Below are 27,631 nucleotides of genomic sequence, written 5' to 3'. Positions count from 1 at the left end.
ATGCACAAAATCCTGTTGGAAGAATGCTACAGCAAATCCATAGAGCCACAGCGTAGACAAACCTAATCATGAAGCAAGTTGTGATGAAGGAGATTCTCAAATGGCTTGACACTGGCGTAATATACCCTATTTCTAATAGTTCTTGGGTGAGTCTCGTGCAATGCGTGCCAAAAAAGGGAGGCATAACCATGGTGACGAGTGAGGATAATGAGTTGATACCTACACGCACGGTCACCGGGTGACGGATTTGCATGGACTACCGCAAGCTCAATAAAGCCACCAAGAATGATCATTTCCCTTTGCCGTTCATCGATCAAATGTTGGATCGACTTGTTGTCAAGGCATTTATTATTTCTTACATAGATACTCAGGGTATAATCAGATTGACATCGCACAGGAGGATCAAGAGAAGACAACATTCACGTGTCCCTATGGCACGTATGCCTTTCGAATAATCCTTTTGGACTCTGTAATGCCCCGACAACTTTTCAGTGCTGCATGCAAGCCATATTTTCAGACATGGTTGAGGACTTTCTGGAAATTTTTATGGATGATTTTTCAGTTTTTGGAGATGATTTTCAAAAATGCCTCGGCAATTTGGCGAAGGTACTGAAGCAATGCGAGGAGGCTGATCTCGTGCTGGACTGGGAAAAATGCTACTTCATGGTGACCGAAGGCATTGTTCTAGGCCATAAGATTTCTACAAAGGGCATTGAGGTTGACAAGGACAAGATCGAGGTGATCGAGAAGCTACCACCACCAACTTCTGTCAAGGGCATTCGGAGTTTCCTTGGACATGCTAGATTTTATAGACGATTCATCAAGGACTTCTCCACAATATCCAAGCCCTTGTGCACCTTGCTGCAACAGAACCAACCGTTTTTATTCGATCATAAATGCCATGGCGCATCCAAAGAGCTTAGCAAGACTTATCTCTGCACCGATCGAGGTTCCTAGATTGGACGACACCGTTCGAATTAATGTGTGATGCAAATGATTTTGCCGTGGGAGATGTACTTGGGCAACGTAGAGGTAAAATCTTTCATGTTATATATTATGATAGTCGTACCTTAAATGAGGCACAATTAAACTATACCACCACTAAGAAAGAATTACTTGTCGTGGTATTTGCATTTGACAAGTTTAGGCCATACTTGATAGGCACCAAAGTCGTAGTTCACACCGATCACTCAGCTATAAAATACTTAGTGAACAAGAAAGATGCCAAGCCTAGACTCATTAGATGGATATTACTATTGCAAGAGTTCTACTTAGAGGTAGTTGATAGGAAAGGTACAGAGAACCAGGTTGCAGACCATTTATCTAGGCTAGAAAACATTTCTAAATGCCATGACATTTTTTATATTAAAGAAGATTTCCCTGACGAGAAAATTTTATATGCCACGGCAATTCTGTTGTACGTTGACCTCGTTAATTTTCTTGTTAGTGGTTTTTCCATATGAATTGAATAGCTAGGGAAAAAAGAGGTTTCTGTATGATGCCAAGTTCTATTTTTGGGACGAGCAGTACTTGTTCAAGCAATGTGCCGATCAAATGATTCGACGGTATGTCCCCGAAGAGGAGCAACGCGATATCTTACACCATTGCCACACAACACCCTGTGGAGGGCATTTTGGAGGTGCGAGGACTGCTGCCAAGGTCCTCCAATCAGGCTTCGACTGGCCATCGCTATTTAAGGATGCCCACAAATTTTGCAAGGCCTGCGACAGATGCCAGCGTACTGGGAACATTTCCAGACGACACGAAATACCACTGTAAAATATTTTAGAGATAGAGCTATTCGATGTTTGGGGCATCGATTTTATGGGGGCGTTCTCATTTTCATTTGGAAACTTAAAAATTTTACTCGTGGTGAACTACATATCCAAGTGGGTTGAAGCGATTGTGACACCAAGGAATGACTCAAAGACGGTGCTCAAGTTCCTTCATAAGGCATTATCACCCACTTTGACAACAAGCTAATTGCCAAGGCATTACAAAAATACAGAGTGAACATAAAATTGCCACGGCATATCACCCACAAACAAATGGGCAAGCTGAAGTGTCCAATCGTGAAGTCAAGTAGATTCTCGAGAAGGTGGTGAACCCCCGAAGGAAAGACTAGTCCCCAAAACTTGATGAAGCGCTCTAGGCATACCGGACGACATTTAAAACAACTTTGGGAATGTCGCCCTTCAAGATGGTATATGGAAAAGCCTGTCACCTACCAGTTGAGCTAGAACATAAGGCATACTGGGCAATCAAGAAGTTGAACTTCGACGCACAACTAGCTGGGGAGAAACGATTGCTCAATCTGAATGAGATGGAAGAGTTTCGAGCACAAGCATATGAAAATGCCAAGCTCTACAAGGAAAAAAATGAAGAAGTGGCATGAAAATTATTTTGCCACGGCATTTTCATGTTGGACAGAAAGTGCTTCTGTTTAACTCTAGGCTCAAACTCTTCCCTGGCAAACTGAAGTCACGATGGTCGGGACCATTCGAAGTCCACCATGTTTACCCGTATGGCGCTATGAATATCAAGAACATGGACGATGGGTCCATCTTTAAAGTCAATGGCCAGCGCCTGAAGGCATACCAAGGAGTCCCACCATTGCGTGACAAGACTGCACTTTCTTGCATGAAGTTGATACTGACCCAACATCTTAAAGATGCCGTGACATTTTATATTTACTCTTGTGCATAAATAAATGTTTATTTTGCTACTGTTTTTATTCAGTTTCCTTTTATTTTATTATTTTATTTTTCTTTGCAAGGTTAGGGTCCATCCAGATTTCAACTGTACCACATCATATTCTGAATATTCTAGCCCCACATAATTACAAAAGCGTACACGTCGCACGACCCGCACCACCACAAGCATGAAGTCAAGGTACCTTGCATTGCATTGAATTTCATAGCATGTAGTTTAGATTTTTCCTTATTTTTTATTTAGCATTGAGGACAATGCTTCTCTCAAGTTTGGGGGAGGTAGGGTTCTTAAATCATTGCATGATAGTATTAGTAGAATTAATATCTCATGACATTAGTAAGTGGATGAATATGTTTTCTGGAATAAATTAAGGATGTCCGATGATGATGAACTCTTGATGGCTAGGATTGAATGTACATGACTGTTGAGGATAATAGAACCAACTCTAGGACTTGCTTCTTTGAAACCCTTGAATACATGATTGTATGTTTTTTTCATGCTTAAGGAACTTAGAAATTTTTTATAAGAGAATTCTTGTATGTTTTGGCATAAACGATGAAAACCCCACTTTGTAAAAAAAATTAAAGTTGTGAATAAATGCTTCGGCATATCTGTAGAGGGACACTCCGTTATGCCATGACATTTCCTGCAAACTCCAAATAAATAAATAGAAGCTATGGTATATGAATGAATGAAAATAGTCACGGTATGACTCTACTTGACTAGCTCGGGGTGGAAGGTATGCTCCATTCCACCTAGAGTGTAGGATGGTAGGTGTGATGGGCTGACTCCCCTCGTAGCAGTGTTAAAAAAAAGGAAAAGAAAACAATGTGGAGTAAAAATTGTAAATGTCGTGACAAAACAAGAAAACTTGCGTAGAAAATTTTTAGGTTTGTTAAGCATGGGCTTGATACAAACACGCACACACCCACACAAAGAATCTTGCCCTATGGGACAATACTTGATTTCTCAAACCAGTCTAGAATGTTGAAGCCAAATGTTCTGAGGGCTGAAATTCTATCCCATATAACTATTCTGCTTCTGAACTTGTCATGGTATTTTATTTTGCTTAATACTATCCATTGCTTGAGGAAAAAAATAGTTTAAGTTAAGGGGTGTGATAACTCTATAAAAATAACATATTTGGGACCTTTTCACTTAAGCTATTGACTGTCTTAGAGCTCATATAGGATCATATAGATGCATTTAGGAGCATATAGTTGTATGTGGTGAAATTCTGTTTGCCGCAGCATTTTATTTTGTAATCGGTTGTGCTTTATGGGGAAGGTGTTTGTCTGGTGATATGCATGATTTGGGAGCAAGGAAAAGCAAAAGGGAAATGCCATGACATAAGGAGACTGTTGAGCAGAATGCAAATGCCGAACCAGTTGGCATTTCGAGAGTGGTCAAAACGAAAGAATAATATTTTTAGTAAGAGCCAACTGTCATGGCATAAAAAGTGCTTTCTGTAATCAACCATAATGGAGGGGACAATTACCATCTTTGCGCTCTCACATAAAAGGAATGCACTTTAGGGTGCTAGTGTAATTTTAACACTAAACCCTAGGTTTATTCTCCCCTATAAATAGAATATGAAGCCTGACTTTTTTAGGAGACTTGGAGATTTTTAGACAGCCGCCAAACCTAAAATTCAAAGAAAAAGTTATATCTTTTTCCGTAATTCATTTTTGTTGTGGCATTCCTCCGTTGACAGACTAGAGGGAGTGGCGAACTAGACGTCCAAGAGGAGCTAGATCGATGGGATAGTTCGTGGTGGTCGAGAGAAGCTCCGGCAGTGCGCGTCGAAGGCTTTTCCTCCTTCCCTTTTCTCCTTGCTTTCATATTTATCTTCTGGGTTATAAGGAACAGATTAAGTTGCTTTGTGTTTGCTTATTTCGAACCCCACCATGAACTAATCCTATTTGGTGGGAGTTTATTTTGGATATTTAAGTTTTGCTTTAATGAATGATTATTTTTCTATGTTATATTCTGTTTTGTTTATGAAGCTTAGTGCCTTAAGGTTGTAGGAGTTACGAGAGTAGTCATTCCTTAGGAGATTACTTAGTGTTCGAGAGAATGCCTAGGTAGCACATCCTTAGTGTTCGAGAGAAACTAAGGAGGAACCACATAAGCAAGGGGTTCTAGATAATAACTAGGCCTAATCCACCTTAGAGATAAGGCTAGGATTTCATTCGACTAAACTAAGTTGTGTATAAGCGATATGTTAGATGTTAATGCTGCCGCAAAAATGTATTGCCAAGAAATTTCCTGTTATCTGGACCAATAGGATCCTTGCAGTAGCTAACGCCAATCGGTTTTACCAAGGCATCTTCAATCTGTCGAGTCCCTTAACTAGAGATAGCATAGGGCACCCTTAGTAAACTCTGTCGGGCATATAAAGCATAGAAGTAAAACCATTCTGAGTAGTAGACTTAAATTTCCTAAGTAACTCCTATCATTCATTCCCATAGTAGCTTGTCGTGTGAGGAGTCTAAAGTCCTTATAATCAAATCCAGTATTTACAGTTTATTTTGCCTTTACATTTTTATTTGATTGCAGTACACACAATTCCTTTTGCCACAACATATTCATTTGCTACCACATTGTCATCGTTCCATTTTCATACCATCCATTCATTTTGCCACATCATTACCATTTGTATATATGCCATCTCTAACTTTACTTAGGTGATAGAGTAAAGTGTCGTGACAAACTTATTTGATTTCCCCCAATCCCTGTGAAGAACGATACTCACTCATCACTTTATTACTTGTTCAATTGTGTATACTTGCATACATATCCGCACCATTTATAGTACTCACAACAGCGAACAGAATTTTATAGAAAGAATTTGGTGCTAAAAATTTCATATTGTAACAATATCAATTTGAAGACATCCAAAAAAAATTAGAATTTTTGGAGATCGAAAACCCCTTCATAAGCATTGCTCAAGTTGATCATGCATTTGATCAGCAAATTTGAGGACTTGTAATTGACAACTTTTTAGAATTTTCCAGAAAGCTTTTGGTGCTAAAATTTCCCAAATCCAAACTAAACTCATTGGAAGACGTTCAAAAAGAGTTTCAGAATTTTTGGAGATCGGAAACCCCCTAAAAATGTTTATCAATTTGATCCATCAATGTAGTTTTTTATGGGTTTAGATTTTTCCAAACTTTTCTTTGACTCTTATTGCCTTAGGTTCTTTTGTTGTTCTTTTGTTGTTCCTCTTCCTTGTTCTTCTACATCATCTAACACACTTTTTTCCTTGTGTTAGTAAGATTCGAAGAGTTTGCATACTTCTTATTCCTTGTATTCTCATTCTCTTAGAGTCATACCTTTCTTTGGCCTCTTTGAGATTTTAAGTAATGTTTTTCCTCTCTTAGAGTCATACCCCTGATTCAAATTCACCTTGAAGATGAGGTCACGTCAAGACTGCTTTCATTTTGACGAATTTCTTGAAAAGATTTGATGGATTGAAACCACTTTTGTTCATCTCTTGATCAATCACAATGAGTTATTGAAAGGTAGATTCATTTGCTTCCTAGTAAACACCTGTTTTGAAATCCCTATATCTTTAAATTTTTCTCAAAGTAAAACATAATAATCTTTTTATACAGAAAACTGCTATTAATCAATATTTTATATACATGATGCTTATGAAAAGAAGCAATAAAATGTAATCAACCGATTTTATTAACAAAAGATAAGGAAGTTGGTATCCTTTTGAATCGATTTTTCTTTCAAGGAGAAGACAAATATTAGAAAAAGAACAAAAACCAAGTAACCTTGATATCAAGCGTATAAATCATTAATTTTCAAGTGGATTTGGCCATCTATTAGTCTAATCCTGAATATTCAAGTTGTTCTTTGCGGATTTTCAACTTGAATCCTCATTTGATTTCAAGGGGTTCGTTTCCAGATTTTCATCTTTGGTCATGTTTTTCTTTCTTTTCATTTTTTTATTATTTTTTTATTATTATTATTTCTTTTTTTTTTTTATTTCTTCATGTGTAGTATCGCTTGATTGAATTAGAATTCACAGGATCAGACAACTCACCTCCATCTAATTCAGTCCAAATAAGAACTCCTCCGAAAAATACATTTTCACGACAAATAACACTATAGAATAATTAATAAATTATTCTAAAATCAACTACGTATTTAATGTACTAAATTTTGTCAATTAACACTAGCGGTCGACACAAGCTAAACAGTTCGGTTTGAAGTTTGTGGGTAACGGAGGAAGAGGCTGTAACTCGGTTCTCGTTTCGTTAATTCTTGCACAAATCGAAATGCCCGAATTTAGGTCCCAAAATATAAATTTCTAGATTAGTAACAGCTTAATAACGACAATAGAAAATTCCAGTTCGATTCAGGAATCGACAGTGGAGTTTTGGTTCGAATAACGCGATCTGTCAGTGTACTAAAAGAGGCTGTCATCGTCATGATTTGATGACAGTGGTTACACGAGTCCGACGACGGCACGCTCAGATCAGTCACGACCTCCAACAGCCGACAATGGCGGAGAGAGTGGGTTAGAGGTGCAACAGAGGCCAATCTCGGCCTACCAAGGCCGACCAAACGAGAACCAAGGTCGTAGGGGCCTTCTCCAACGAAGGTGAGGCCAGCCGAACCCGATAGCAGCCACGCACAGTCGTAGCATCACGTAAGGCGGCGAAACTGAACCAAGATTTGTGGGTTTTCAAATATCCCACTCCAACGGCGACGACGGGGTCTCAAAGAGTCCTAAATATGACGGTCTGCATCGATGTTTACCTTAAGTAACCCAACCGGAGACGGGTAGAGATAAGAAGCCAATGGCGGTGAGGGTTTCAGCATAAAGAAGAAGAAAGAAAGGGGGTCGGGGGTTAGGCCCCCGCACAGCTTTAAACAATTGGTTAGAGTTTGATATAAATAAAATTAGGTTAATTGTAGAGTTGGACTTTGAACGTTTTAGGGTTTTGGAAATACGACTTCAATCTTTATAAATTTACAAATTGGTCACTGATTTCAATTTAGGAATTACGTCAAAATTTCAAAAAATTTAGAGTTTTAATTTAGGGATTTTTTGGTGTGTTACACTGATAGCTGCTTGTTATGCAGTGTCTATTAAGTCTTTTCTCTATAAAATATATGACTTCTGAGACGTGGGACTGCAACATAGCCAAATCCATAGATGGTAAACATTAATGTTGATGAAAGGAGAAACAAAATCTATACGAACTCGTTATTCACTAAACATAAAGTTGACGGTTCGGTTCGAAGCATGAAGGGGAACATTGTTATCAAACCTGAATGATTATCTTTGCACATTAATTACGGGGGAACATGGTCACATAAAACTTCTGCAAAATTTCACAAGAAAGATCCTCTCAGTGCCATTGCTAGTAAACCTTTAAAGGGAAGCCAATTAAGGACTTGCAAGAAAAATCCGAAGAAAACATAAGTAAATCTATAAAGTTTTACTATGTTTCACTTGGAGTATATGTTGGTTCGTGCTTTTAGCGATCATGGAGAACTCAAGTAACTGACTTGGCCAGCTGCGGATGCATGATTTGTATTCAAGATAGAATTGACTTCAGCATGAAAACATACCTAAAATAGATGATTCAAAAATAAATATCAAACTAAGTATTATCATTACAAGAATGATTTTTCATTATCGAAGGTTCAGAGCATACAGTTTGATTAATGCACCAGATGAAAGACCATGAATAACAACTAAAGACTAATTGCAATGCAGAAAGAAACACAAGTATTAAGCCATCAATCCCGAATCATACGAGTGAGAGTTCAAGAAAAAGCTTAGAATTCACGGATACTACGTCTCCAATGGATCCCTATATTTGGACATCTGAGACATCATAGAAGAACTCATTTAAGGATCTAGACCTAGAAATGATGGTATTCGTAAGCTTATTCATTAATAACATATATCAAACCTTTGCCCAAGGAAGCTGGTCATCAGAACAACCCCTAGGAAACCCATTATAGCCAATGCCTGACCAAAGGGGAAAAAAACAATATCCATCAACAATGGTTGCCTAGTATTGCTAACTTCAACTCTTAATATTGCAATTCAAGCAAAAATCTTACCAAGAATTATACCATTTTGATTCACCAAGCATGCACCAACCTGAAAAAAAACAATACAAATATTAGAATGGTTTATAATGTAATTTGTCCAAAATATTTTGATAATATTTTTTTTACAAATTATAGATCTAATCTTAATTTATCTACAAGAGAGGGAGAGGGGGCTCTAGGAAAAGGAAGTTAAGTACTTCTAGTGAATCTAGAATTCTAGTGGATCAATAACTCTTAATACGTTATTATTTATATATTTTTAATTATCGATTTTCTACCAAGTACGATTTAAAATGACAAACCCGTAGCAGCTTATGTCCTTCACGACATATAAGCTAAAAAAAGTATGGGTAAAATAGGTTATGGAGTCTCCAATTGAAAGCTCATTTCAAGTAATAGCAAAACATAAAGATTGAGGCCGAGAAAAAATGGCAAGCCACATAGCCTTGGTAAAAGGCTGCTAAGCACTCACAACACCACCACCACAACAAAACCCTATTCTCATATGCAATGGGGTAAGGGTGAGGTAGGTAGTAGGCTACCCCCAACGCCAGGTTGAGAGCAACTTCCATAGAAGACCTCCATATAACACCCCAACCCGTACTCGACCCAAATATAAGTCTGAGGTGTCACATTGACTTTTCAAACTTTGACTCTTGACACAATTCAAGGAAAATTTAAAACTTTCATTAAAATAAAGGAAATCTATTTACATAAATTGACCAAAATAACCAAAATCAATCAGAGCATTCATAACTGACACTTTTCATACATGCCAACACACTATACACAATAAAATACATACTTTATCAGTTACTTCTGATCTGATCTTCTAGTAGTGTTGCTTTTCTTGCCACTCCTATTTCTGTTCTTCCCGATTCTTGGTACCTACATGTAAATCACTTACACGCTAAGTCACAGACTTAGTGAGGCATAAAATAAATATACGACAGTAATATCACTAACATACATTACTATCAATCCACTAAAACATTGCGATGCACATGTAAATATCACACTATGACATATGAGTAGGATATGCATGAATAAACAATTATGTTTCATAAGAATTTCCTTTAGTTTATCTTTGGAATTGCCCATGTACATTATTGAGAACAGAAGGTACGCGAGTACACTGAGGTTGTGCACAATGTTGTCACCAAAGCTCGAATAAAATCCCACTAGGGACACTGAATATTTGTCCCGAAGGACCACTATGCCCCGAAAGACCACTGATATGTCCCGAAGGACCACTGATATCCCTCGACTCTTGGCATGTCAATTATACCTACAGCTCTCATATTAAATAACATGGGCTTAATTATAAATACATTTCTCATTTTACATCTCTTTCATCACTGTCCATGTAAACACATAAGTCACTTCATATAATCATTTCTATTATTTCACATACCTGGAAGGATTCTCTGACAATGGCATTCATTCATATAATATCATGTTAAATCATGAATGAATTATACATGGAATCACTATAACATTAATACACATATATATGTATGCATGTGCATGAATATAGAATCATAAATTCAATTATAAGAGATAGACTTATCACAAGTCTTATCTCAATACAATTCTATCTAGGATAGGCACTCGCCTTAGCCTTGCTTGCTTTGACTCGATCCTACTCCTTTGATCGTTCTAGAATAAGATTACGTTCTATATCTACATAGTAATACATTGATACATATCAATATATTAATTGATATATTCTAAACTATCACTCCTTAGGCTAAAAAGAAAGTTATTTTCATCTTTTAATGAAGGTATGCATCGATGCACTCTACAGTGTATCGATGTATTCTTTAACGTGTGCATCGATGCAGTTGCTATGCATCGGTACATAAATCCTATTCGATATTTGTATTTTAAGGGGTGCATCGATGCACTCCTTATGCATCGATGCACTAATGGCATTCGATGTTCATTTATTTGAGAGTGCATCGGTACACATTAAATGTGTATCGATGCACACAGCCCATAATTGTTACTTTGAGCACGAAAATACCTTCATAATCCTCTCAACACTTCCTATTTCACCTCCTTTTATGTCTCTAACTTGCATACACCTACTTAAGCTAACTATTATCCATTCAATACCTCTTAAACTTAGAAATCCATTCCTCCACATAGAATTCAAGAATCTCACTCAAATTCCAACATGTTCTAAATCTAATTCTAACATTTTGTATATCTTAATTGAGCTAATGACAAGTCAAATTCAACCTCCAATTCTCATTATGAACTCTATTTCAAAATTTCATTCAAGAACTCATAATCTTTAATTCTTCCTACCCCTTTCATCTTGTTGTTTTGAAGCAAATTAAACTTTCCTTAAGCTTAATTAGCATCTAAGGATCAAAACCAAACTTAAATCTCAGCTAATAACCAACTAATAAAAATTCTTACCCTTACCTTGGGTCATACGTACAGAGAAGAAAGGAGGAGAAGAGAAGTCTGGAAGCTTGAATATTTTCTTCCTCTCCTACACGTGGCCTCCATATATATCTAACCAAATTTAATTATTTTCCTTGCAATGACCATTCTATTCTCCAATTCCATCTTCCTTGCAATTTAATCATATACCAAAATACAATACAATTCAATTATTATACTTTAATCACCAAATTTTGTAACTTTCCAATTTAGTCACTAACTCGGTATAGAGGATGTTACAAATCTCCCCTCTTAAGAAAATTTATCCTCGAATTTTTTTTGCACGAAGAGATAGGGATATTGATTCCTTATATCCTCTTCACGCTTACCTTGTGATTCATCCACAATACTTTGACCAATGGAATAGTCTTGTTCCTTAGTTGCTTAATCTCATGAGCTAAGATTCGAACCGGTTCTTCTTCATACGTCAAATCCGGTTGAATCTTGATCTCTTCTGGAGTCACAATATGGGAGGGATCAGATCGATACTTCCGAAGCATTGAAACATGGAAGACATCATGAATCTTTTCCATCTCAGGTGGCAAAGCCAGTTGATATACCACTGGTCCAACTCTCTTAACGATCTCATACGGTCCGATGAATCTAGGACTAAGTTTTCCCTTACGTTTAAACCTTAAAACTTTCTTCCATGGGGACACTTTTAAAAACACTTTATCTTCCACTTGAAACTCAAAGACTTTTCTTTTTAAGTCTGTATAAGATTTCTGTCTGTCAGCTGCAGTATTGAGGTTATTCTGTATCGCTTGAACTTTTTCTTTCAATTCCTGGATCAACTCAGGACCAAGAACTTCTTTATCTTTAAGCTCGAATCAATTTAGAGGCGTACGACATCTTCTTCCGTAAAGAGCTTTATAAGGTGCCATTTTAATACTTGATTGATACCTGTTGTTATATGCAAACTCGGCAAGTGGCAAGTATCTTTCCCATGATCCTTTGAACTCGATAACACAAGCTCTCAACATATCCTCCAAAATTTGGATTGTTCACTCGGAATACCCATCAGTTTGAGGATAAAATGCTGTACAAAGTTCAACCGAGTTCCCAACGCTCGATGTAATGATTTCCAAAACCGTGAGGTAAATCTAGGATCTCGATCTGAAACAATAGAGACAAGTACCCCATGTAGACGTATAATCTCCCTAATATATAGCTCGGCGTACTTATCCATGGAAAAGTCAACTCGTACCGGAATAAAATGAGCTGAATTAGTAAATCTGTCAATAATCACCCATATTAAATCTCTTTTGTTCGGAGTTAAAGGTAACCCCGTTATAAAATCCATTGTTACATTATCCCATTTCCATTGAGGAATCGAAATTGGTTGCAATAATCCTGACGGAACTTGATACTCAGCTTTAACTTGCTGACACGTTAAACATTTGGATACGAATTCCGTAATATCTCTCTTCATTCCAGGCCACCAATATCAATTTTTTAGATCCATATACATTTTGTTTCCTCCAGGATGCATGTCAATGGACTACAATGAGCTTCCGTTAACAAGTCTTTTTCAACTCATCATCATCTGGAATCACTAGCCTCCATTGATAATATAGGTCTCGTCAGCTTCTATTTCATAATCCGTAACCTCTTCATTCTTTATCTGCTGTAATTTCTTTGAACATTTTTCATCTCTAGCTTGCAATTCTTTAATTCGTTCTAACCATGATGGCTTGAGAGTCAATTCTGCACATATGGCACCGTCTTCTCTTAATGATAGTTTGGTATCCATAGCTCGTAAGGTTGAAAACGTCTTTCGACTTAAGGCATCCGCTACCACATTTGCTTTTCCTGATGGAAATCGATCACTACATCGTAATCCTTTAAAAATTCTACCCATCTCCTCTGTCTTAAATTCAACTCTTTCTGAGTCATCAAGTACTTTAAACTCTTGTGATCGGTATACAAGTAGCAACGTTCACCATACAAGTAGTGACGCCAGATCTTAAGTGCGAACACTACTGCAGCCATCTCTAGATCATGCGTAGGATAATTTTTTCGTGCGGTTTAATTTCCTCGATGCATACGCTACCATTTTACCCTCTTGCATTAACACGCATCCCAAGCCATTATGAGACACATCACTATACACTACAAAGTTCTTGCCAGACTCAGGTTGAACTAGGACTAGTGCTTCTGTCAAAATCTTCTTTAGCCTTTCAAAACTCTCTTGGCACTCCAGATTCTACACAAATTTTATATCATTCCTCAATAATTTAGTTAGGGTAATGCTATTATCAAAAAGTTTTTAACAAACCTTCGGTAATAACCAGCTAACCCAGAAAACTCCAGACTTCTGACACATTCTTTGGAACTTCCCATTCTAAAATAGCTTTAATCTTTTGGGGATCCACTCAAATTCCTTCTGCAGAAATCACATGTCCAAGGAACGCACTTCCTTCAACCAAAATTCACATTTAGAGAGTTTAGCATAAAGCTTCTTTTTTTCAAAATCTGTAAAACAATCTTTAAATGTGAACTATGCTCTTATTCTGACTTTGAATACACTAAAATATCATCAATGAACACCACTACGAATCGATCCAAATAGGGTTGGAATATTCTATTTATGAGATCCATGAAAGCATCTGGTGCATTCGTAACTCCAAATGGCATAACAATAAACTCATAATGCCTATATCTTGTTTGAATTTCGTCTTTGAAATATCTTTATCTTGAATCTTCAATTGATGGTAACCAGAACGTAAATTAATCTTTGAAAACACGGAAGCTCCCTTCAACTAATCAAATAAATCGTCAATTCGGGGGAGGGGATACTTGTTCTTTATGGTCACTTTATTAAGTTGTCTATAATCAATGCAAAGACGCATGGATCCATCCTTCTTTTTGAAGAACAAAACTGGAGCTCCCCATGGTGAGACACTAGGTCTCATAAACCCTTTGTCCAGTAATTCTTGTAATTGTATCTTTAATTCTTGTAACTCTTTTGGGGCCATTCTGTATGGTGCCATGGTAATAGGTACAGTTCCTGACATTACCTCAATATGCAATTCCACCTCTCTATCTGGAGGCAAACCCGGTAACTCTGCAGGAAAAACGTCAGAAAACTCTCTGACTATAGGAATTTCTTCAATCCCCTTCTCTTTACTAGCAATAAACCCTTGACATCCCTGTAGCAATAACTTCTTTGCCGACATCATAGATATTACATTAGCCAATGGATTCCATTCTTCACTAAATACAACAACTTCTATACCTTCTAAACTTCTCAACGTTACTCTTTTCAGTCTATAATCAACATTAGCGTAGTAACGATATAACCAGTCCATTCCCAGTATCACCTCAAATTCATCGAAGGGTAATTCCATCAGATTAACAGGGAATTTAATTCCCTGAATCCGTATGGGACACCCTCGACACACCATATTTCCCCGAGCACTGAGTCCTAACGGATTAGTCACTAATACCTCACTGCTAGTAGTTTCTAACAGAATATTCAATTCTTTTACTAACTTACTACAAATGTAAAAATAAGTATACCCTGAATCAATCAGTACAAACACATTCTTGTCATACAACTGAAAAATACCTGTGATTATCTCTGGGTCATCTCGATCCTCGCTAGTCTTGAGATTATAAACACGAGCTGTAGAATGTATCTCTTGTGAAGTAGAGGACTCTGACTGACTTCTTCCTCGGCCTCTACCACTTCCCCTCTGGGTAGTCGAGGCAAACCTTTCTGGCTGAGCATATTCACTAGCTAACATGGAACAATCTCGAACAAAATGCCCGGTGTCCCCACATTTAAAGTAGGCTCCAAAATCATCCTACTTATCCCCGAGTGATTCTTTCCGCAATGTGAACATTGTCTGACTTGGCTCAAGTTAGATCTCTCAGCTCCAAGATCCCACTGACTATTCTGTCGACCCCTCATCTGATTTGATCCCCTTACAAAAGATGCAACTGACTCTGATCTATAATGCAGCACTCGATGATGACCCGATCATTTCGAAGTCTAAGCTCGAGAATCTCCAAACCTCTCATTCTGAGCTCTTTCCAGAGCGTTAGCATGATTCACCACTTCTTGAAATGAAGATAATTCAACACAATAAGCATCTCTTTTAAACGAGGACGTAATCACTCTACAAACCACTCGCAAGCATCCTTCTCTGTAGGAATTAACTCAGCAGCGAAGCGGCTTAACTTGTTGAATTCACATTCGTACTCATACACTGTACGATTCCATTGCTTCAAGTTCATGAACTCTTACTTCATTTGTCGGATGAATTGATCTCCGATGTATTTATGTTTAAATTCCTCTAAGAACAAGGACCATGTTAACTGATTACTATCATTTTTAATGTAACGTTGGTCCACCAAATCCTTGCTTGCCCTCTCAGCAAGGAAACCACTCCATCTAGCTTATCAGCATCGGGACAATGAAGTCCCTCAAGCATGATCTTCATGTCATTAAGTTAAAGGTCTACAGCAACAGGACTTTCTTCGGCTTCACCTCTAAACTCTGGTGCTCCTAAACCCTTCAACTCCTTTACAATATTTATTCTCGGAGTTGAAGTAACAGAAGGTTGGAAACGCGCCAATACCGCATCCAATGTTCTAAAGAACACATCTTGATCACTCAAAGGGCACTCCAGAGGGTGCCTGATCTTCACTCTGTCTGGCCAGGGCGGGTGAATTACTGCTTTCAGCGGGCTTGTCATCTCCCGCTTCACTTATAGAACTACCATGTCCGGACATCTATAACAATTAACCATATCGTTCTATTAGCAAAACAACATATTTACTATTATATCATATCAGAAGTTTTCACTATTTTGTTGGCATGTATACTTTATAGGACACTCTAGACTCTGTTTATGCCGAGAATCGACTAAACCGTAGCTCTGATACCATTAAATGTAACACCCCCAACCCGTACCCGACCCGAATACGAGTCTGAGGTGTCACATTGACTTTTCAAACTTTGACTCTTGACAAAATTCAAGGAAAAATTAAAACTTTCATTAAAATAAAGGTAATCTATTTACATAAATTGACCAAAATAACCAAAACGATCAGAGCATTCATAACTGACACTTTTCTTACATGCCAACACACTATACACAATAAAATACATATTTTATCAGTTACTTCTGATCTGATCTTCTAGCAGTGTTGCTGTTCTTGCCACTCCTATTTTTGTTATTCCAGATTCTTTGTACCTATGTGTAAATCACTTACACGCTAAGTCATAGACTTAGTGATGCATAAAATAAACATACGATAATAATATCACTAACATACATTACTATCAATCAACTAAGACATTGTGATGCACATGTAAATACCACACTATGACATATGAGTAGGATATGCATGAATAAACAATTATGTTTCATAAGAATTTCCTTTAGTTTATCTTTGGAATGTCCATGTACATTATTGAGAACAGAATGTACACGAGTACACTGAGGTTGTGCACAATGTTGTCACCAAAGCTCGAATAAAATCCCACTAGGGCACTGAATATTTGTCCCGAAGGACCACTGATATCCCTCGACTCTTGGCATGCCAATTATACCTACAGCTCTCATATTAAATAACATGGGCTTAATTATAAATACATTTCTCATTTTACATCTCTTTCATCACTGTCCATGTAAACACATAAGTCACTTCATATGATCATTTCCATTATTTCACATACCTGGAAGGATTCTCTGACAATGGCATTCATTCATATAATATCATGTTAAATCATGAATGAATTATACATGAATCACTATAACATTAATACACATATATATGTATGCATGTGCATGAATATAGAATCATAAATTCAATTATAAGAGATAGACTTATCACAAGTCTTATCTCAATACAATTCTATCTAGGATAGGCACTCACCTTAGCCTTGCTTGCTTTGACTCGATCCTACTCCTTTGATGGTTCTGAACAAGATTACGTTCTATATCTACAGAGTAATACATTGATACATATCAATATACTAATTGATATATTCTAAACTATCACTCCTTAGGCTAAAAAGAAGCTATTTTCATCTTTTAATGAAGGTATGCATCGATGCACTCTACAGTGTATCGATGCATTCTTTAACGTGTGCATCGATGCACTAGCTATGTATCGGTACACAAATCCTATTCGATGTTTGTATTTTAAGGGGGTGCATCAATGCACTCCTTATGCATCGATGCACTAATGGCATTCGATGTTCATTTATTTGAGAGTGCATCGGTACACATTGAATGTGTATCGATGCACACAGCCCAGAATTGTTACTTTGAGCACAAAAATCCCTTCATAATCTTCTCAACACTTCCTATTTCACCTCCTTTTATGTCTCTAACTTGCATACACCTACTTAAACTAATTATTATCCATTCAATACCTCTTAAACTTAAAAATTAATTCCTCCACATAGAATTCAAGAATCTCACTCAAATTCCAACTTGTTCTAAATCTAATTCTAACACTTAGTATATCTTAATTAAGTCGATGACAAGTCAAATTCAACCTCTAATTCTTATTATGAACTCTATTTCAAAATTCCATTCAAGAACTCATAATATTTAATTCTTCATACCCCTTTCATCTTGTTGTTTTGAAGCAAGTTATACTTTCCTTAAGCTTAATTAGCATCTAAGGATCAAAACCAAACTTAAATCTCAGCTAATAACCAACTAATAAAAATTCTTACCCTTACCTTGGCTCACACGTACAGAGAAGAAAGGAGGAGAAGAGAAGTATGGAAGCTTGAATATTTTCTTCCTCTCCTACACGTGGCCTCCATATATATCTAACCAAATTTAATTATTTTCCCTTCAATGACCATTCTATCCTCCAATTCCATCTTCCTTGCAATTTAATCATATACCAAAATGCAAACTATTCAATTATTATACTTTAATCACTAAATTTTGTAACTTTCTAATTTAGTCACTAACTCGGTATAGAGGATGTTACACTCCAGCAGTCAGAAAATTAAAAATAAAGATAAAATGAAATGCATGTATAAATAAATAAATAAGTACATAGTTGAACAGTCTTCATAATACAGTCTTTATATGCGCGTCTGTAATGGGAAGTAATTCCTGCAAATAAATCCCTACGTAAAAATCTCTGCAATAGTAAAAATGTAAGACCCAACAAAATTTAAAAATAGGAAACATGAAGAGAATGATACACACAAGTCAACGATAGCAAGCTACGAGAAGGAATAAAGTTAAATGGGTTAAAACCTAAACAAAGGCAACACTACTCCGCTACCCTAGTTCTAAGCCTTCATAAATTCCATTGATAGAAACGTATAAAAAGTCATGTAAATTACTACAAAGGCATTAAAAGAAGACTGAGATGATACACCCTATGGGTGTGACCTGCACTACTCGGCTACCCTGGTCTTAAGTCTTCATACTTTCCTATCAGAGGTCATGTACTCGGTAAGGGCTAAATCCTTCAAATCAAATCTCAAGTAGTCCTCCCACTTCCGCCTTGGTCGTCCTCTCCTTCTGGCACCGTCGACTATAATCGACTCTAACCTCCTGACCGCATCCGACGGTTGTCGCCTAAGGACATGCCCAAACCACCGTAGTCTTCCCTCCCTCAATTTTTTGGATACAAGCACCACCCCCAAGGACATCTTAATAGCAGAGTTTGGTGTCATGTCCCACAGAGTCTTACCACATGCCCATTGAAGCATTCTCATTTCTGCGGCCTTCATCCTCCTTATGTGATCCTTCTTGATTGCCCAACATTCTGATCCATACAGCGGTGCTAGTCTTATTGCCATTCTATAAAATTTTCCTTTAAGTTTTAAAGGCATCTTCTTGTCACACAAAACTCCAGTAGCAGCCCTCCATTTTAGCCATCACTCCTTAATACGGTGAGTAACATCATCTTCCACACCCCCATCTTTATGTATCATAGACCCTAGGTTCTTGAAACAATCATTTAATGGGAGAATGTGTCCTCCTATGCATACTCCTACATCCTCATGTTTTGGTTCCCACTGAAGTTTGAACATAAATACTCTGTCTTTTCAATATTGATCCTTAGACTTTTTTCTTCCAAAGTAGTCTTCCAAGTAGCCAGTCTACTATTCAGCTTCGTTTTTGTTTCAGCAACTAGGACAATGTCGTCAGCGAAAAGCATACACCATGGAACCCCGTCTGGTGTCGCACAAAAGATATCGTCTATAATCAAGGCGAAGATGTAAGGGCTAAGAGTCGACCCCTGGTGGAGTCCGATTTCCACCGGGAATGCCTCGGTGTCACCAACTATAGTCCTGACGTATGTAGTAGATCTACAATACATATCACGAATCGCCCGAATATAAGCAGTTGGGATCCGTCTCGATTCCAAGGTCTTCCAGATCGTAGGGAAGTCTATCATACGCCTTCTCAAGGTCAATGAACGTCATGTGAAGATCTCTATTTTTTTCCTATATTTCTCCATAAGACGTTGAAGTAGATGAATTGCCTCCGTAGTAGACCTGTCTAGCATAAAGCCAAATTGGTTTTTCGAAACCCTAGTAACCTGTCTCAACCTAGCCTCTATCAACTTTTCTCATAGCTTCATGGTATGGTTGAGTAGTTTAATACCTCTGTAGTTGCCACAACGTTGGGGATCTCCTTTATTCTTATAGATTGGTATCACCGTAGACTCTCTCCACTCCTCTGGCATCTTGGCAGTCTCTAAAATAATATTAAAGATGTTGGTTAACCACTTAACTCTCTCTTCTCCTAGGGCCAACCACACAGTGATAGGAATTTGATATGGACCGACAGCTTTGTCCCTCCCCATCTTTCGAAGAGCCATTTTGACTTCCTCAAACCCAATCCTACTATTAGGGCAGTCATTGTCCGTAGTATGATGGTCGACTGACCCATCAACGGTACTATCTCTGCACGGAGATGCATCGTCATTAAATAAACCAAAGAAGTAACTGCCCCAAATCCTCTTAATATCATGATCTTTCACTAAAAGAACACCATTGTTGTCCTTAATAAACCTAATGCTACCTAGATCCTTTTTCATATTCTCCCTGGATTTTGCTAGCCTGAAGATGTCGTTTTGTCCTTCCTTGGTGTCTAATCTCTTGTACATTTCCTCATATGCCTTATACTTTGCTTTAGCCACCGTTTTTTGGCTTCCTGCTTTGCCTCCTTGTATCTTTGTTTAGCTCTCGATCTTTCTTCGTCGTCATTGCATTGTAGATACTCCTTGAAGCAATATTACTTTGTCTTCACCTTAGTTTGGACTTCGTCGTTCCACCACCACGATTCTTTATGCTCCTTGACCTTCTCTGTCGATAACCCAAGGGTGTTTTTGCCCACCTCTCTGATGGAATTTCCATATTTTTCCATAACATATCTGCATTATTTGAGTTTGTAGTTCCAAAACTTGTATTAGATAAAACCTTACTCCTAAAGTCATCAACTGTCCCTCTATGTAAGTTCTTCCAAAGAATCATAGGTTTACCAAGTTTAGCCCTCCTATGAGTGCTCCGCCTATGGCGTACGCGGAACACCAAAACCAACAATTTATGTTGTGATGCACATGCCTCTTCAGGGAACACCTTACAGTCAATGCATGCCCATCAATCCTGATTTCGAACCAGATGTAGTCGATTTGGGTACAATGTCCCCGCTATGGAACGTAATCAAGTTCACATCTCTCTTGTTAAAGAATGAGTTAGTGACCACCATATCGTGTGCAGTAGCAAATTCAAGCAACGTACGCCCCTCATCGTTCCTACTACCAAAACCAAAACCCCCATGAATTCCATCATACCCGTCGGTTGCACTACCTATATGGCCATTGAAGTCTCCCCATATGAAAACTCTTTGGTCCTCCGGAATGCTCCTAAGTACATCATCTAACTGATCTCAGAAGCAACGTTTCTCCCACTTCCCTAGGCCAACGTGTGGGGCATACACTGAAAGGACATTCACCACTTCCACTCCTATAAAAACTTAATCATCATGATCCTATCCTGGTATCTACAAACTTCTACTACATTCTCCTTGAGCCTAGATGATACCAAGATACCCACCCCATTTCTAGTGTTATCTACGCCTGAATACCACAACTTGTACCCATTACACTCTCTGGCGCAAGCACCTTTCCACCTAGTCTCCTGAATACATGTAAAATCTATTTTCCTATTACTAAGTACGTCAGTCAGCTCCAGTAGCCTAGCATTTAATGTGCCTACATTCAACGAACAAACTCTAAGTCTAGTCTCCTTGACACCACTCTGTCGAGCCCTCCCCCTATACGTCCTATGAGATCTAAAAGGACATGACCTCAAGTAATCATCTATAGCCGAAGCTATGAGGGACTATGAAAAAGAAATCCAAAGAAGACAGAAGATGCCCCAATAAAACGCTAGAGAATTGAGGGGTACTAAGAAGCCTAGTTATTCAATAGAGGCAATAATAGGAGCATTCTGATTCTAGTGGTAAACCCTGGTCCTCTCAATTAGGTTTTTGTTATACCGTAATTAAGTGTGAACAAAATTTAACTTGAAAAAATATAGAGGATATTAGTTATGTTCAATGGCATTGTCTCCGAATGGATTAGTGAGACCAGATAAACTTGTGGAGTTTTTTTAGCACTGATGTTAAGGAGTGGAAACCATTTACTTATTTAGTCCATAGAAATGTAGATAGGAATTATTCTATTTGGGTATTTTGCTTGAATTTGTGGAAACGCAAGAACAATTGAAGTGATTTTGGGCAAACAAAGAGTGCCATTCTGCAAGTTTGGAAGATTGGGCAATGGAAGGTAATCCTGGAAATGGACAATTTAGCTTCAGTGAACCTACAAAGAAGCTCGGGAAACTTGATGCATCAGTCTGGTGTCTACCCCTCGGTTATCGTGGTGGGCGGTGAGGATACACGTGTATCGAGTCAAATTAACCATAATCTATTACAAATAAAAAAGAAAACACAAAAGTCGATGCAAAATTAACCATAATCTATTACAAATTGCTCAAAAACTAAGATTCAAGACTATTGGTTCAACTAATAAAATGTAAAATGACAAGGGAAGAGCTACACTGTAACATTTTTTCTTTGATCAGAATTTGCAACTTATCCAACTGCTCATATCCCCCTGCAATTCATATATCAAAAATCAAATCATTAAATTTAAACTTTGATATCCATGAATTTCTAAGAACTAAAAATACCAAGCATCAAAAACTATAACTTCATAGCATCAGCAGTGCTACAGATAACACACCCAGATCAACAAGATAAATAAAAGATGTGATGAAGTCTTAATCCTCAATTCAATCCAACCAAGAATAAGGTGAAATGCTAGAGTTTAACAAAGAAGGAATGAACATGCAACCTTTGCAAGAACATGGAACAAAAGACATGACATTTGAGAAAATCCATCAAAGGGTCTACTGGAGAATCAATAAGCCTACTAGTTCTTCTAAAATAGCATAGCTTTTGATAAGGGTCACTCGTATACAAATTACAATGGGTTAGGCTAAATTAGGCTAAATATTCCAATAAGCTTTACTTGTAAGCAAAATAACTCGATTCAGTAATATGGAAATAGCTGAAATGACCATCCAGCTCAGTTGGTAGAGCACAAGGTTCTTAACCTTGAGGTCGTGGGATCGAGTCCCACGGAGGGCATTTCATAATTCGGAGGTCTCTCACGGAAGCTGCTCTCAACCTGGTGTTGGGAGCAGCCTACTATCTTACCTCTCCCTTACCCTATACATATGGGAAAAAGGGACATCCATTTTAGTAATATAGAAATAGCTGTTGACTCAAAATCTGATCATTTATGGCAGATTGATGATAAATCTTTTGCTATAAACAAGGTAAAAATTCCTCGAATTCATATTCATCCACTCTTTTTTTTTAAATGTAAAACTTGCATGCAAAATCAGATTAGGCAAATTACCTAAGCGGAGCCGACGATGATGTTGTTGATAGGAATAAATATGAGCTTAACGAAGAATCCGACGAATCCCATCACTACAAAACCAGTCGCTGTACGGAACACCACCTTCGTGAACTCTGAAAACGAAACAACAAACATTCCCACGAAAATAAAACAAGATCCTTAAAAAAGAAGGAATGAAAACCCAAAAATTCGAATAGATCCAAAACAAGTAAGAGGGAAGAAGAAAGGGGGAGATACCTTTACGATCGGGCTTGTGGCAACGCTTGACGAGGAGGACGCTATCTTTGGCAAAGTCTCTCAAAGGATCTAGGACGTTGTCAAGGGCTTCCATTTCTCTTGTATCTCTCTCTGTCTAAACCAAAATTGAATGTTAAATACCGAATACACAAGATTTCCAAAATATTTTTCTTTTATAAGAGAGACGATTTCAGAGGCGTAGTTCATAAAACGTCGTCTGAGAGTTTACTTTCTCAGTCAAATTTGGAAGCCATTTTCGGCCGAACATGAGCCCATGGGCCCCTTTATGGACCTCTTACCACCTTCGCCCGGCTTAGAGAACATTCCATATATTTAGACGGTGATTCGGCCTAGATGTTAGGCCTCTTCCTATATAAAAAAACCATAGCTGGACCGTGATCCGGTTACTTTTTTCTTAATTAATTTAATACTTTATAAATATTTTTTCGTTTAACTTAAACTCGAACCAAACTTCAACCTACAGGCTCAAGTGAACAGCCCCAGTCATCCACTAATTTATTTGTACGTAAGGATAGACCTAAGTAAGCACATGGCAATAGTCTCTAAAATTTTAAATTTTTTTATATTTAAATTTAAAATATTTTTATTGATAATTTATTTTCATTCTTAAAATTTTATAACTTCACTTCTTATAATTTTTTAAAATTCACCCTCTTAAAGTCAAATTCACATTAAAAATTCACCCTCTAACATAAAGTCAAAGGTCCATCTTATTCGTATTTTAAGTTTATTGAGAGATTATTACATTTGATGTATCTTGTGACATGATTTCCCGATAATAGAATTTGGGAACTCTTATCCCCTTATTAGGACTAGAAGGGTTTTTTAACAAGGTCCGCCATTTCTTCAAAAAAAAAAATTATTGAGAGATGTCAAGAATATAAGGAAAAATTCTAGCTAAAAGTTCCATCAAAACTGAAGATTACTTTACTATATGAAATATATTGAGAAAAGTCAAGAATATAAAAAAAATCTAGCTAAAAGCTCTATCAAATCTTAAGATGCTTTACTTTATGAAATATATTGAAAAGCATCTAAAATTAAATATAGCTCAGTATACATTCAGATCAAGACACTTCCCAAATCTGGATAGCATAAACTACTGCTGCTGCTGATGGGGAAGCTATAAGCATAAATGATTCTCAATTTCTTACAATGAAAAACATATGGACAGCAAAAGAGAACTCCCAACTATGTTCTTTTGACCTTCCAAAAAAAAAACAATGTTCCTCTGGACTTAAATTGTGCATCGAATGTAGGTGGCGGACTAGACTACTTCGACAAAAACAAAACATCAAAGCAAGTATAGGTTGTTACTAATAGTCGGTCTCCAAAAATAATGGACTTGAAAATTATGTTCATTCATACGAAAATATATAAGATGCACAACAACAAGTGGGATAATTAATCCCAGAACTGCACAACATTAGAAGAAATTTTGATTAGGCAAAGTCATAGCAGCAAAAGCCTATTTGTTTTGCTGCACTTAAATTAGTTAAGGGTCTTATAAATCACATTTAAAAGGTAGCTTTCCAGAAACAATGGCAGCAGGTCCACATTCATAAATCACAAGCAACCAAAATTCCCAATTGATTACCCAGCAGCATCACGCAATTTGACACACCATCGAGCATCCACATCGGACCAATGAATTGCTTAGCTGCACAAAACAAAAAAATTACAAAGAGTTCAGACAATGGCCAGTGTGAAACAATGGTAAATCGTGCGACAAACTAATCCTCTTTCTTTTAATAGATAACCCAACAATTCATGCTCGAATGGAAACATAACGGCAGGATATGTACTTCCAAAAACCTGGAGTTTCCATTTTTGGATATTTAAAATGAAAACATCCTTCCAAAGTGGCTTAAACACTAGCAAAATCATCACTTAACAATATTCAGAGGTCGACAATAAAAAAGTAGTAGTTCGGGCCATGCTACCCCGAATCTTGAAAAGCCATGACCAAGGCCTGGCCCTTTGAACACGAAGATAAATATCTAAGAAAGGCAGCAAGAATACAACGGGATTGCATCACAGATGAAAGGATAACACTTCCATATGACCAAAGGGAAATAAACAACCCATGCATTCTTACCATGCAAAAATAATAACATAGAAACAACGCTATATTTAAAAGAAACGCCAGACAGTATGATATAATATGCAAGTCAGTGATCAAACACAAACATGCCAATGAGATTAACTATATTATCCTGATTGCAGTTGAGAAAAATACCAATTTGGTTTGAAGGAAGCAAAAATACAACAAGCACTAGCATAGTTGTTGGATTACAAATAAAAAAAAAACACCAAAAACCAACCAGTGTTCAAGAATGACTAACACACGTGCCCCATCCCTACATAAATTCCCACCCGTTCTTCACTTTTCTTGCCCATACCAACTTTTTGTTGACCAACAAAGTCAAGATGGTATATAGTTACCATTTTTGTTAATTTTCATTGGAAAATATTTGGTGTCATCTATATTCTGTCAAGAAATGCCCTAGACTACTTGTTCCAAGTAAACTCTCCTGTTCCTATTGTCAAGCTTTCCTATGTCTTAACCTCTCATGTAGGGACGCGACTAACATAGTTTCTCATTCTAAACAGGTTCTCCTTGTTCTTTCCAAGCTTTCCTAGATGGAAACTATCTCCATATTTACTGAATCGAAAACAGTTATGTTTCATCGACAAAGATAACTAAAGCATCTATAGAAGCGAGGCTAACTTCAGTTACTCATAAGAATCATGTGCTATGATGAAATATGTGTGATATCATCACTACCATTAGTGCCTAGTAGCTTGGCTTACTGTAAAGCTAAGTTCATGTTTATCAATGACAAAAGCATTGTAACCCATGAACAACTTAAGCTACAAAATGGGATCTTCATACCATAACAACAAACAAATTCACCAATGTTGTTAATCAGTTTCAGCTAGCGAAACATAGCTGATCAAGAAATATTGGAAAAACAGACCAGACATCAAGACCTACAATGACCATAGTCATACTACAACCATCAGACCATAACCCACCACCAATCTCATTAATCAGTCCTCGACTAGGAAATCGGAAACACGACGGCAACCAAGACATTTTGGAAAACATAAACAAGCCAACAAGACCTACAAGGATTGTACTCAGCTAGACTCATCGAAGCAGTTCCATCTCTAACCAAAGTTCAAAGCATTGGAAGCATTTAGTTATCAGAAGTTCAGACCCCTATAAAATAAGCTAGAATCTCAAACAACAAACTAAACATTGCTCTAGCAAATGTTCCCCATCCCACAAAATGATTGGAATTTAAGAATGAACTAACTTTAGGTGAAATAAGAGCAAGAATTTTACGAAATCGAAGAAAATAATTTTCCACATACCCTTGTCCATCAAGATTTCCCTGACCGCCGCTACCTCTGCTTGCATACGATCCATCGTCAGGCCCCGCCGTCTGCCAAACACTCTGCCAAGCCTGCGAGGGTTGCTGGGCATACATACCACCGGTGGGGTCGACGGCAGGCCTCCCGATCATCAACCCGCCGGGGCCAGCAGGACCACCGGTAGGCTGACCCATGGGAGGATAAAAGTACGGCACACCACTAGCGGTGGCACCCACCATCCCACCCAAACCAGCCTCATCCTTAATTTCGTCCCTGGGAACAATATCCACCAAGAAATCGAAAATGTCGGTCCTAGTAATAGCCGCTGCGATGTCGTTTTTCTGAAGCGTCCGTCGCTTGTTCTCCTCGGCGTGAAGCCAAGAACGTATGGTTAGCTCTAAAATGAAAAGCTCGCAGGCCTTGGCGAAGAGAACGGGGGCTTCAGCCGAGATCATACGGACATCTTCGTCGGCTTTCATGATCTTCTTGATGCGAGCGAGAGGCAGCTGATGGTTCTTGAAGTCGTTTACCTGCTCGATTTCTTGGCGCTGGTAAGACCAGAACATCTGGAGCTGCTGCTGCTGCTGCTGGAGGAGGTGGTGGAAGGGCGCCGGCGGAATGGCGGGAGGTGGGGTAATAGAAGAAGTGGGAGGGTACGAAGACGACTCGGCTTGCTTGTTGCTGTCCATCGGATGAAAAAAATTCAACGGCAGATTTTGTGGCAAATGAGGGATATCAGAAATTAATGGATGGATGAGCTGCGGTTTTTATTTATCAAAGGATTGGGGAGGTGGTGGAGGAAAAG

General features: G+C 37.8%; 2 protein-coding genes across 3 annotated transcripts; both read right to left on the bottom strand.

The window, feature by feature from the left end:
* LOC120187269 (nuclear transcription factor Y subunit C-1-like) lies at positions 1–27,611 on the bottom strand. 2 transcript variants are annotated; one of them, XR_005522272.1, is made up of 4 exons: positions 26,827–27,611; positions 24,833–25,105; positions 15,969–15,976; positions 1–12 (listed from the first exon to the last, which is right to left on the bottom strand). XR_005522272.1 is itself a non-coding variant. In XM_039191021.1 (2 exons), the coding sequence occupies exons 1-2, from the start codon at positions 27,513–27,515 to the stop codon at positions 25,102–25,104; spliced, it is 693 nt and encodes a 230-aa protein (XP_039046952.1). In that variant the 5' UTR covers positions 27,516–27,611; the 3' UTR covers positions 24,818–25,101. The 2 variants fall into 2 exon arrangements, 1 of the variants encoding a protein (XP_039046952.1); XM_039191021.1 differs by lacking the exons at positions 1–12; positions 15,969–15,976 and having other exon boundaries at positions 24,818–25,105.
* Positions 22,262–23,518, bottom strand: LOC120187270 (protein transport protein Sec61 subunit gamma-1-like). The gene is made up of 3 exons (XM_039191022.1): positions 23,425–23,518; positions 23,185–23,300; positions 22,262–22,374 (listed from the first exon to the last, which is right to left on the bottom strand). The coding sequence occupies exons 1-2, from the start codon at positions 23,516–23,518 to the stop codon at positions 23,185–23,187; spliced, it is 210 nt and encodes a 69-aa protein (XP_039046953.1). The 3' UTR covers positions 22,262–22,374.
* Positions 27,612–27,631: the final 20 nt, after the last annotated feature.

Source organism: Hibiscus syriacus, unplaced genomic scaffold, assembly GCF_006381635.1.
Source record: "Hibiscus syriacus cultivar Baekdansim isolate YM2019G1 unplaced genomic scaffold, ASM638163v2 tig00113724_pilon, whole genome shotgun sequence".
Classification (NCBI taxonomy): domain Eukaryota; kingdom Viridiplantae; phylum Streptophyta; class Magnoliopsida; order Malvales; family Malvaceae; genus Hibiscus; species Hibiscus syriacus.
The sequence above is the reverse complement of the archived record's forward strand: the minus strand, read 5'-3'. Positions and strand labels throughout refer to the sequence as shown.

What these genes read in the sequence shown, in the direction of transcription:
- LOC120187270 (XM_039191022.1), bottom strand. Translation starts at nt 23,518, where the DNA reads ATGGAAGCCCTTGACAACGTCCTAGATCCTTTGAGAGACTTTGCCAAA. An exon ending in CCACAAGCCCGATCGTAAAG is followed by an intron (nt 23,301 to 23,424) that starts GTATCTCCCCCT and finishes TTTCGTTTTCAG; the next exon opens with AGTTCACGAAGGTGGTGTTC.
- LOC120187269 (XM_039191021.1), bottom strand. Translation starts at nt 27,515, where the DNA reads ATGGACAGCAACAAGCAAGCCGAGTCGTCTTCGTACCCTCCCACTTCT.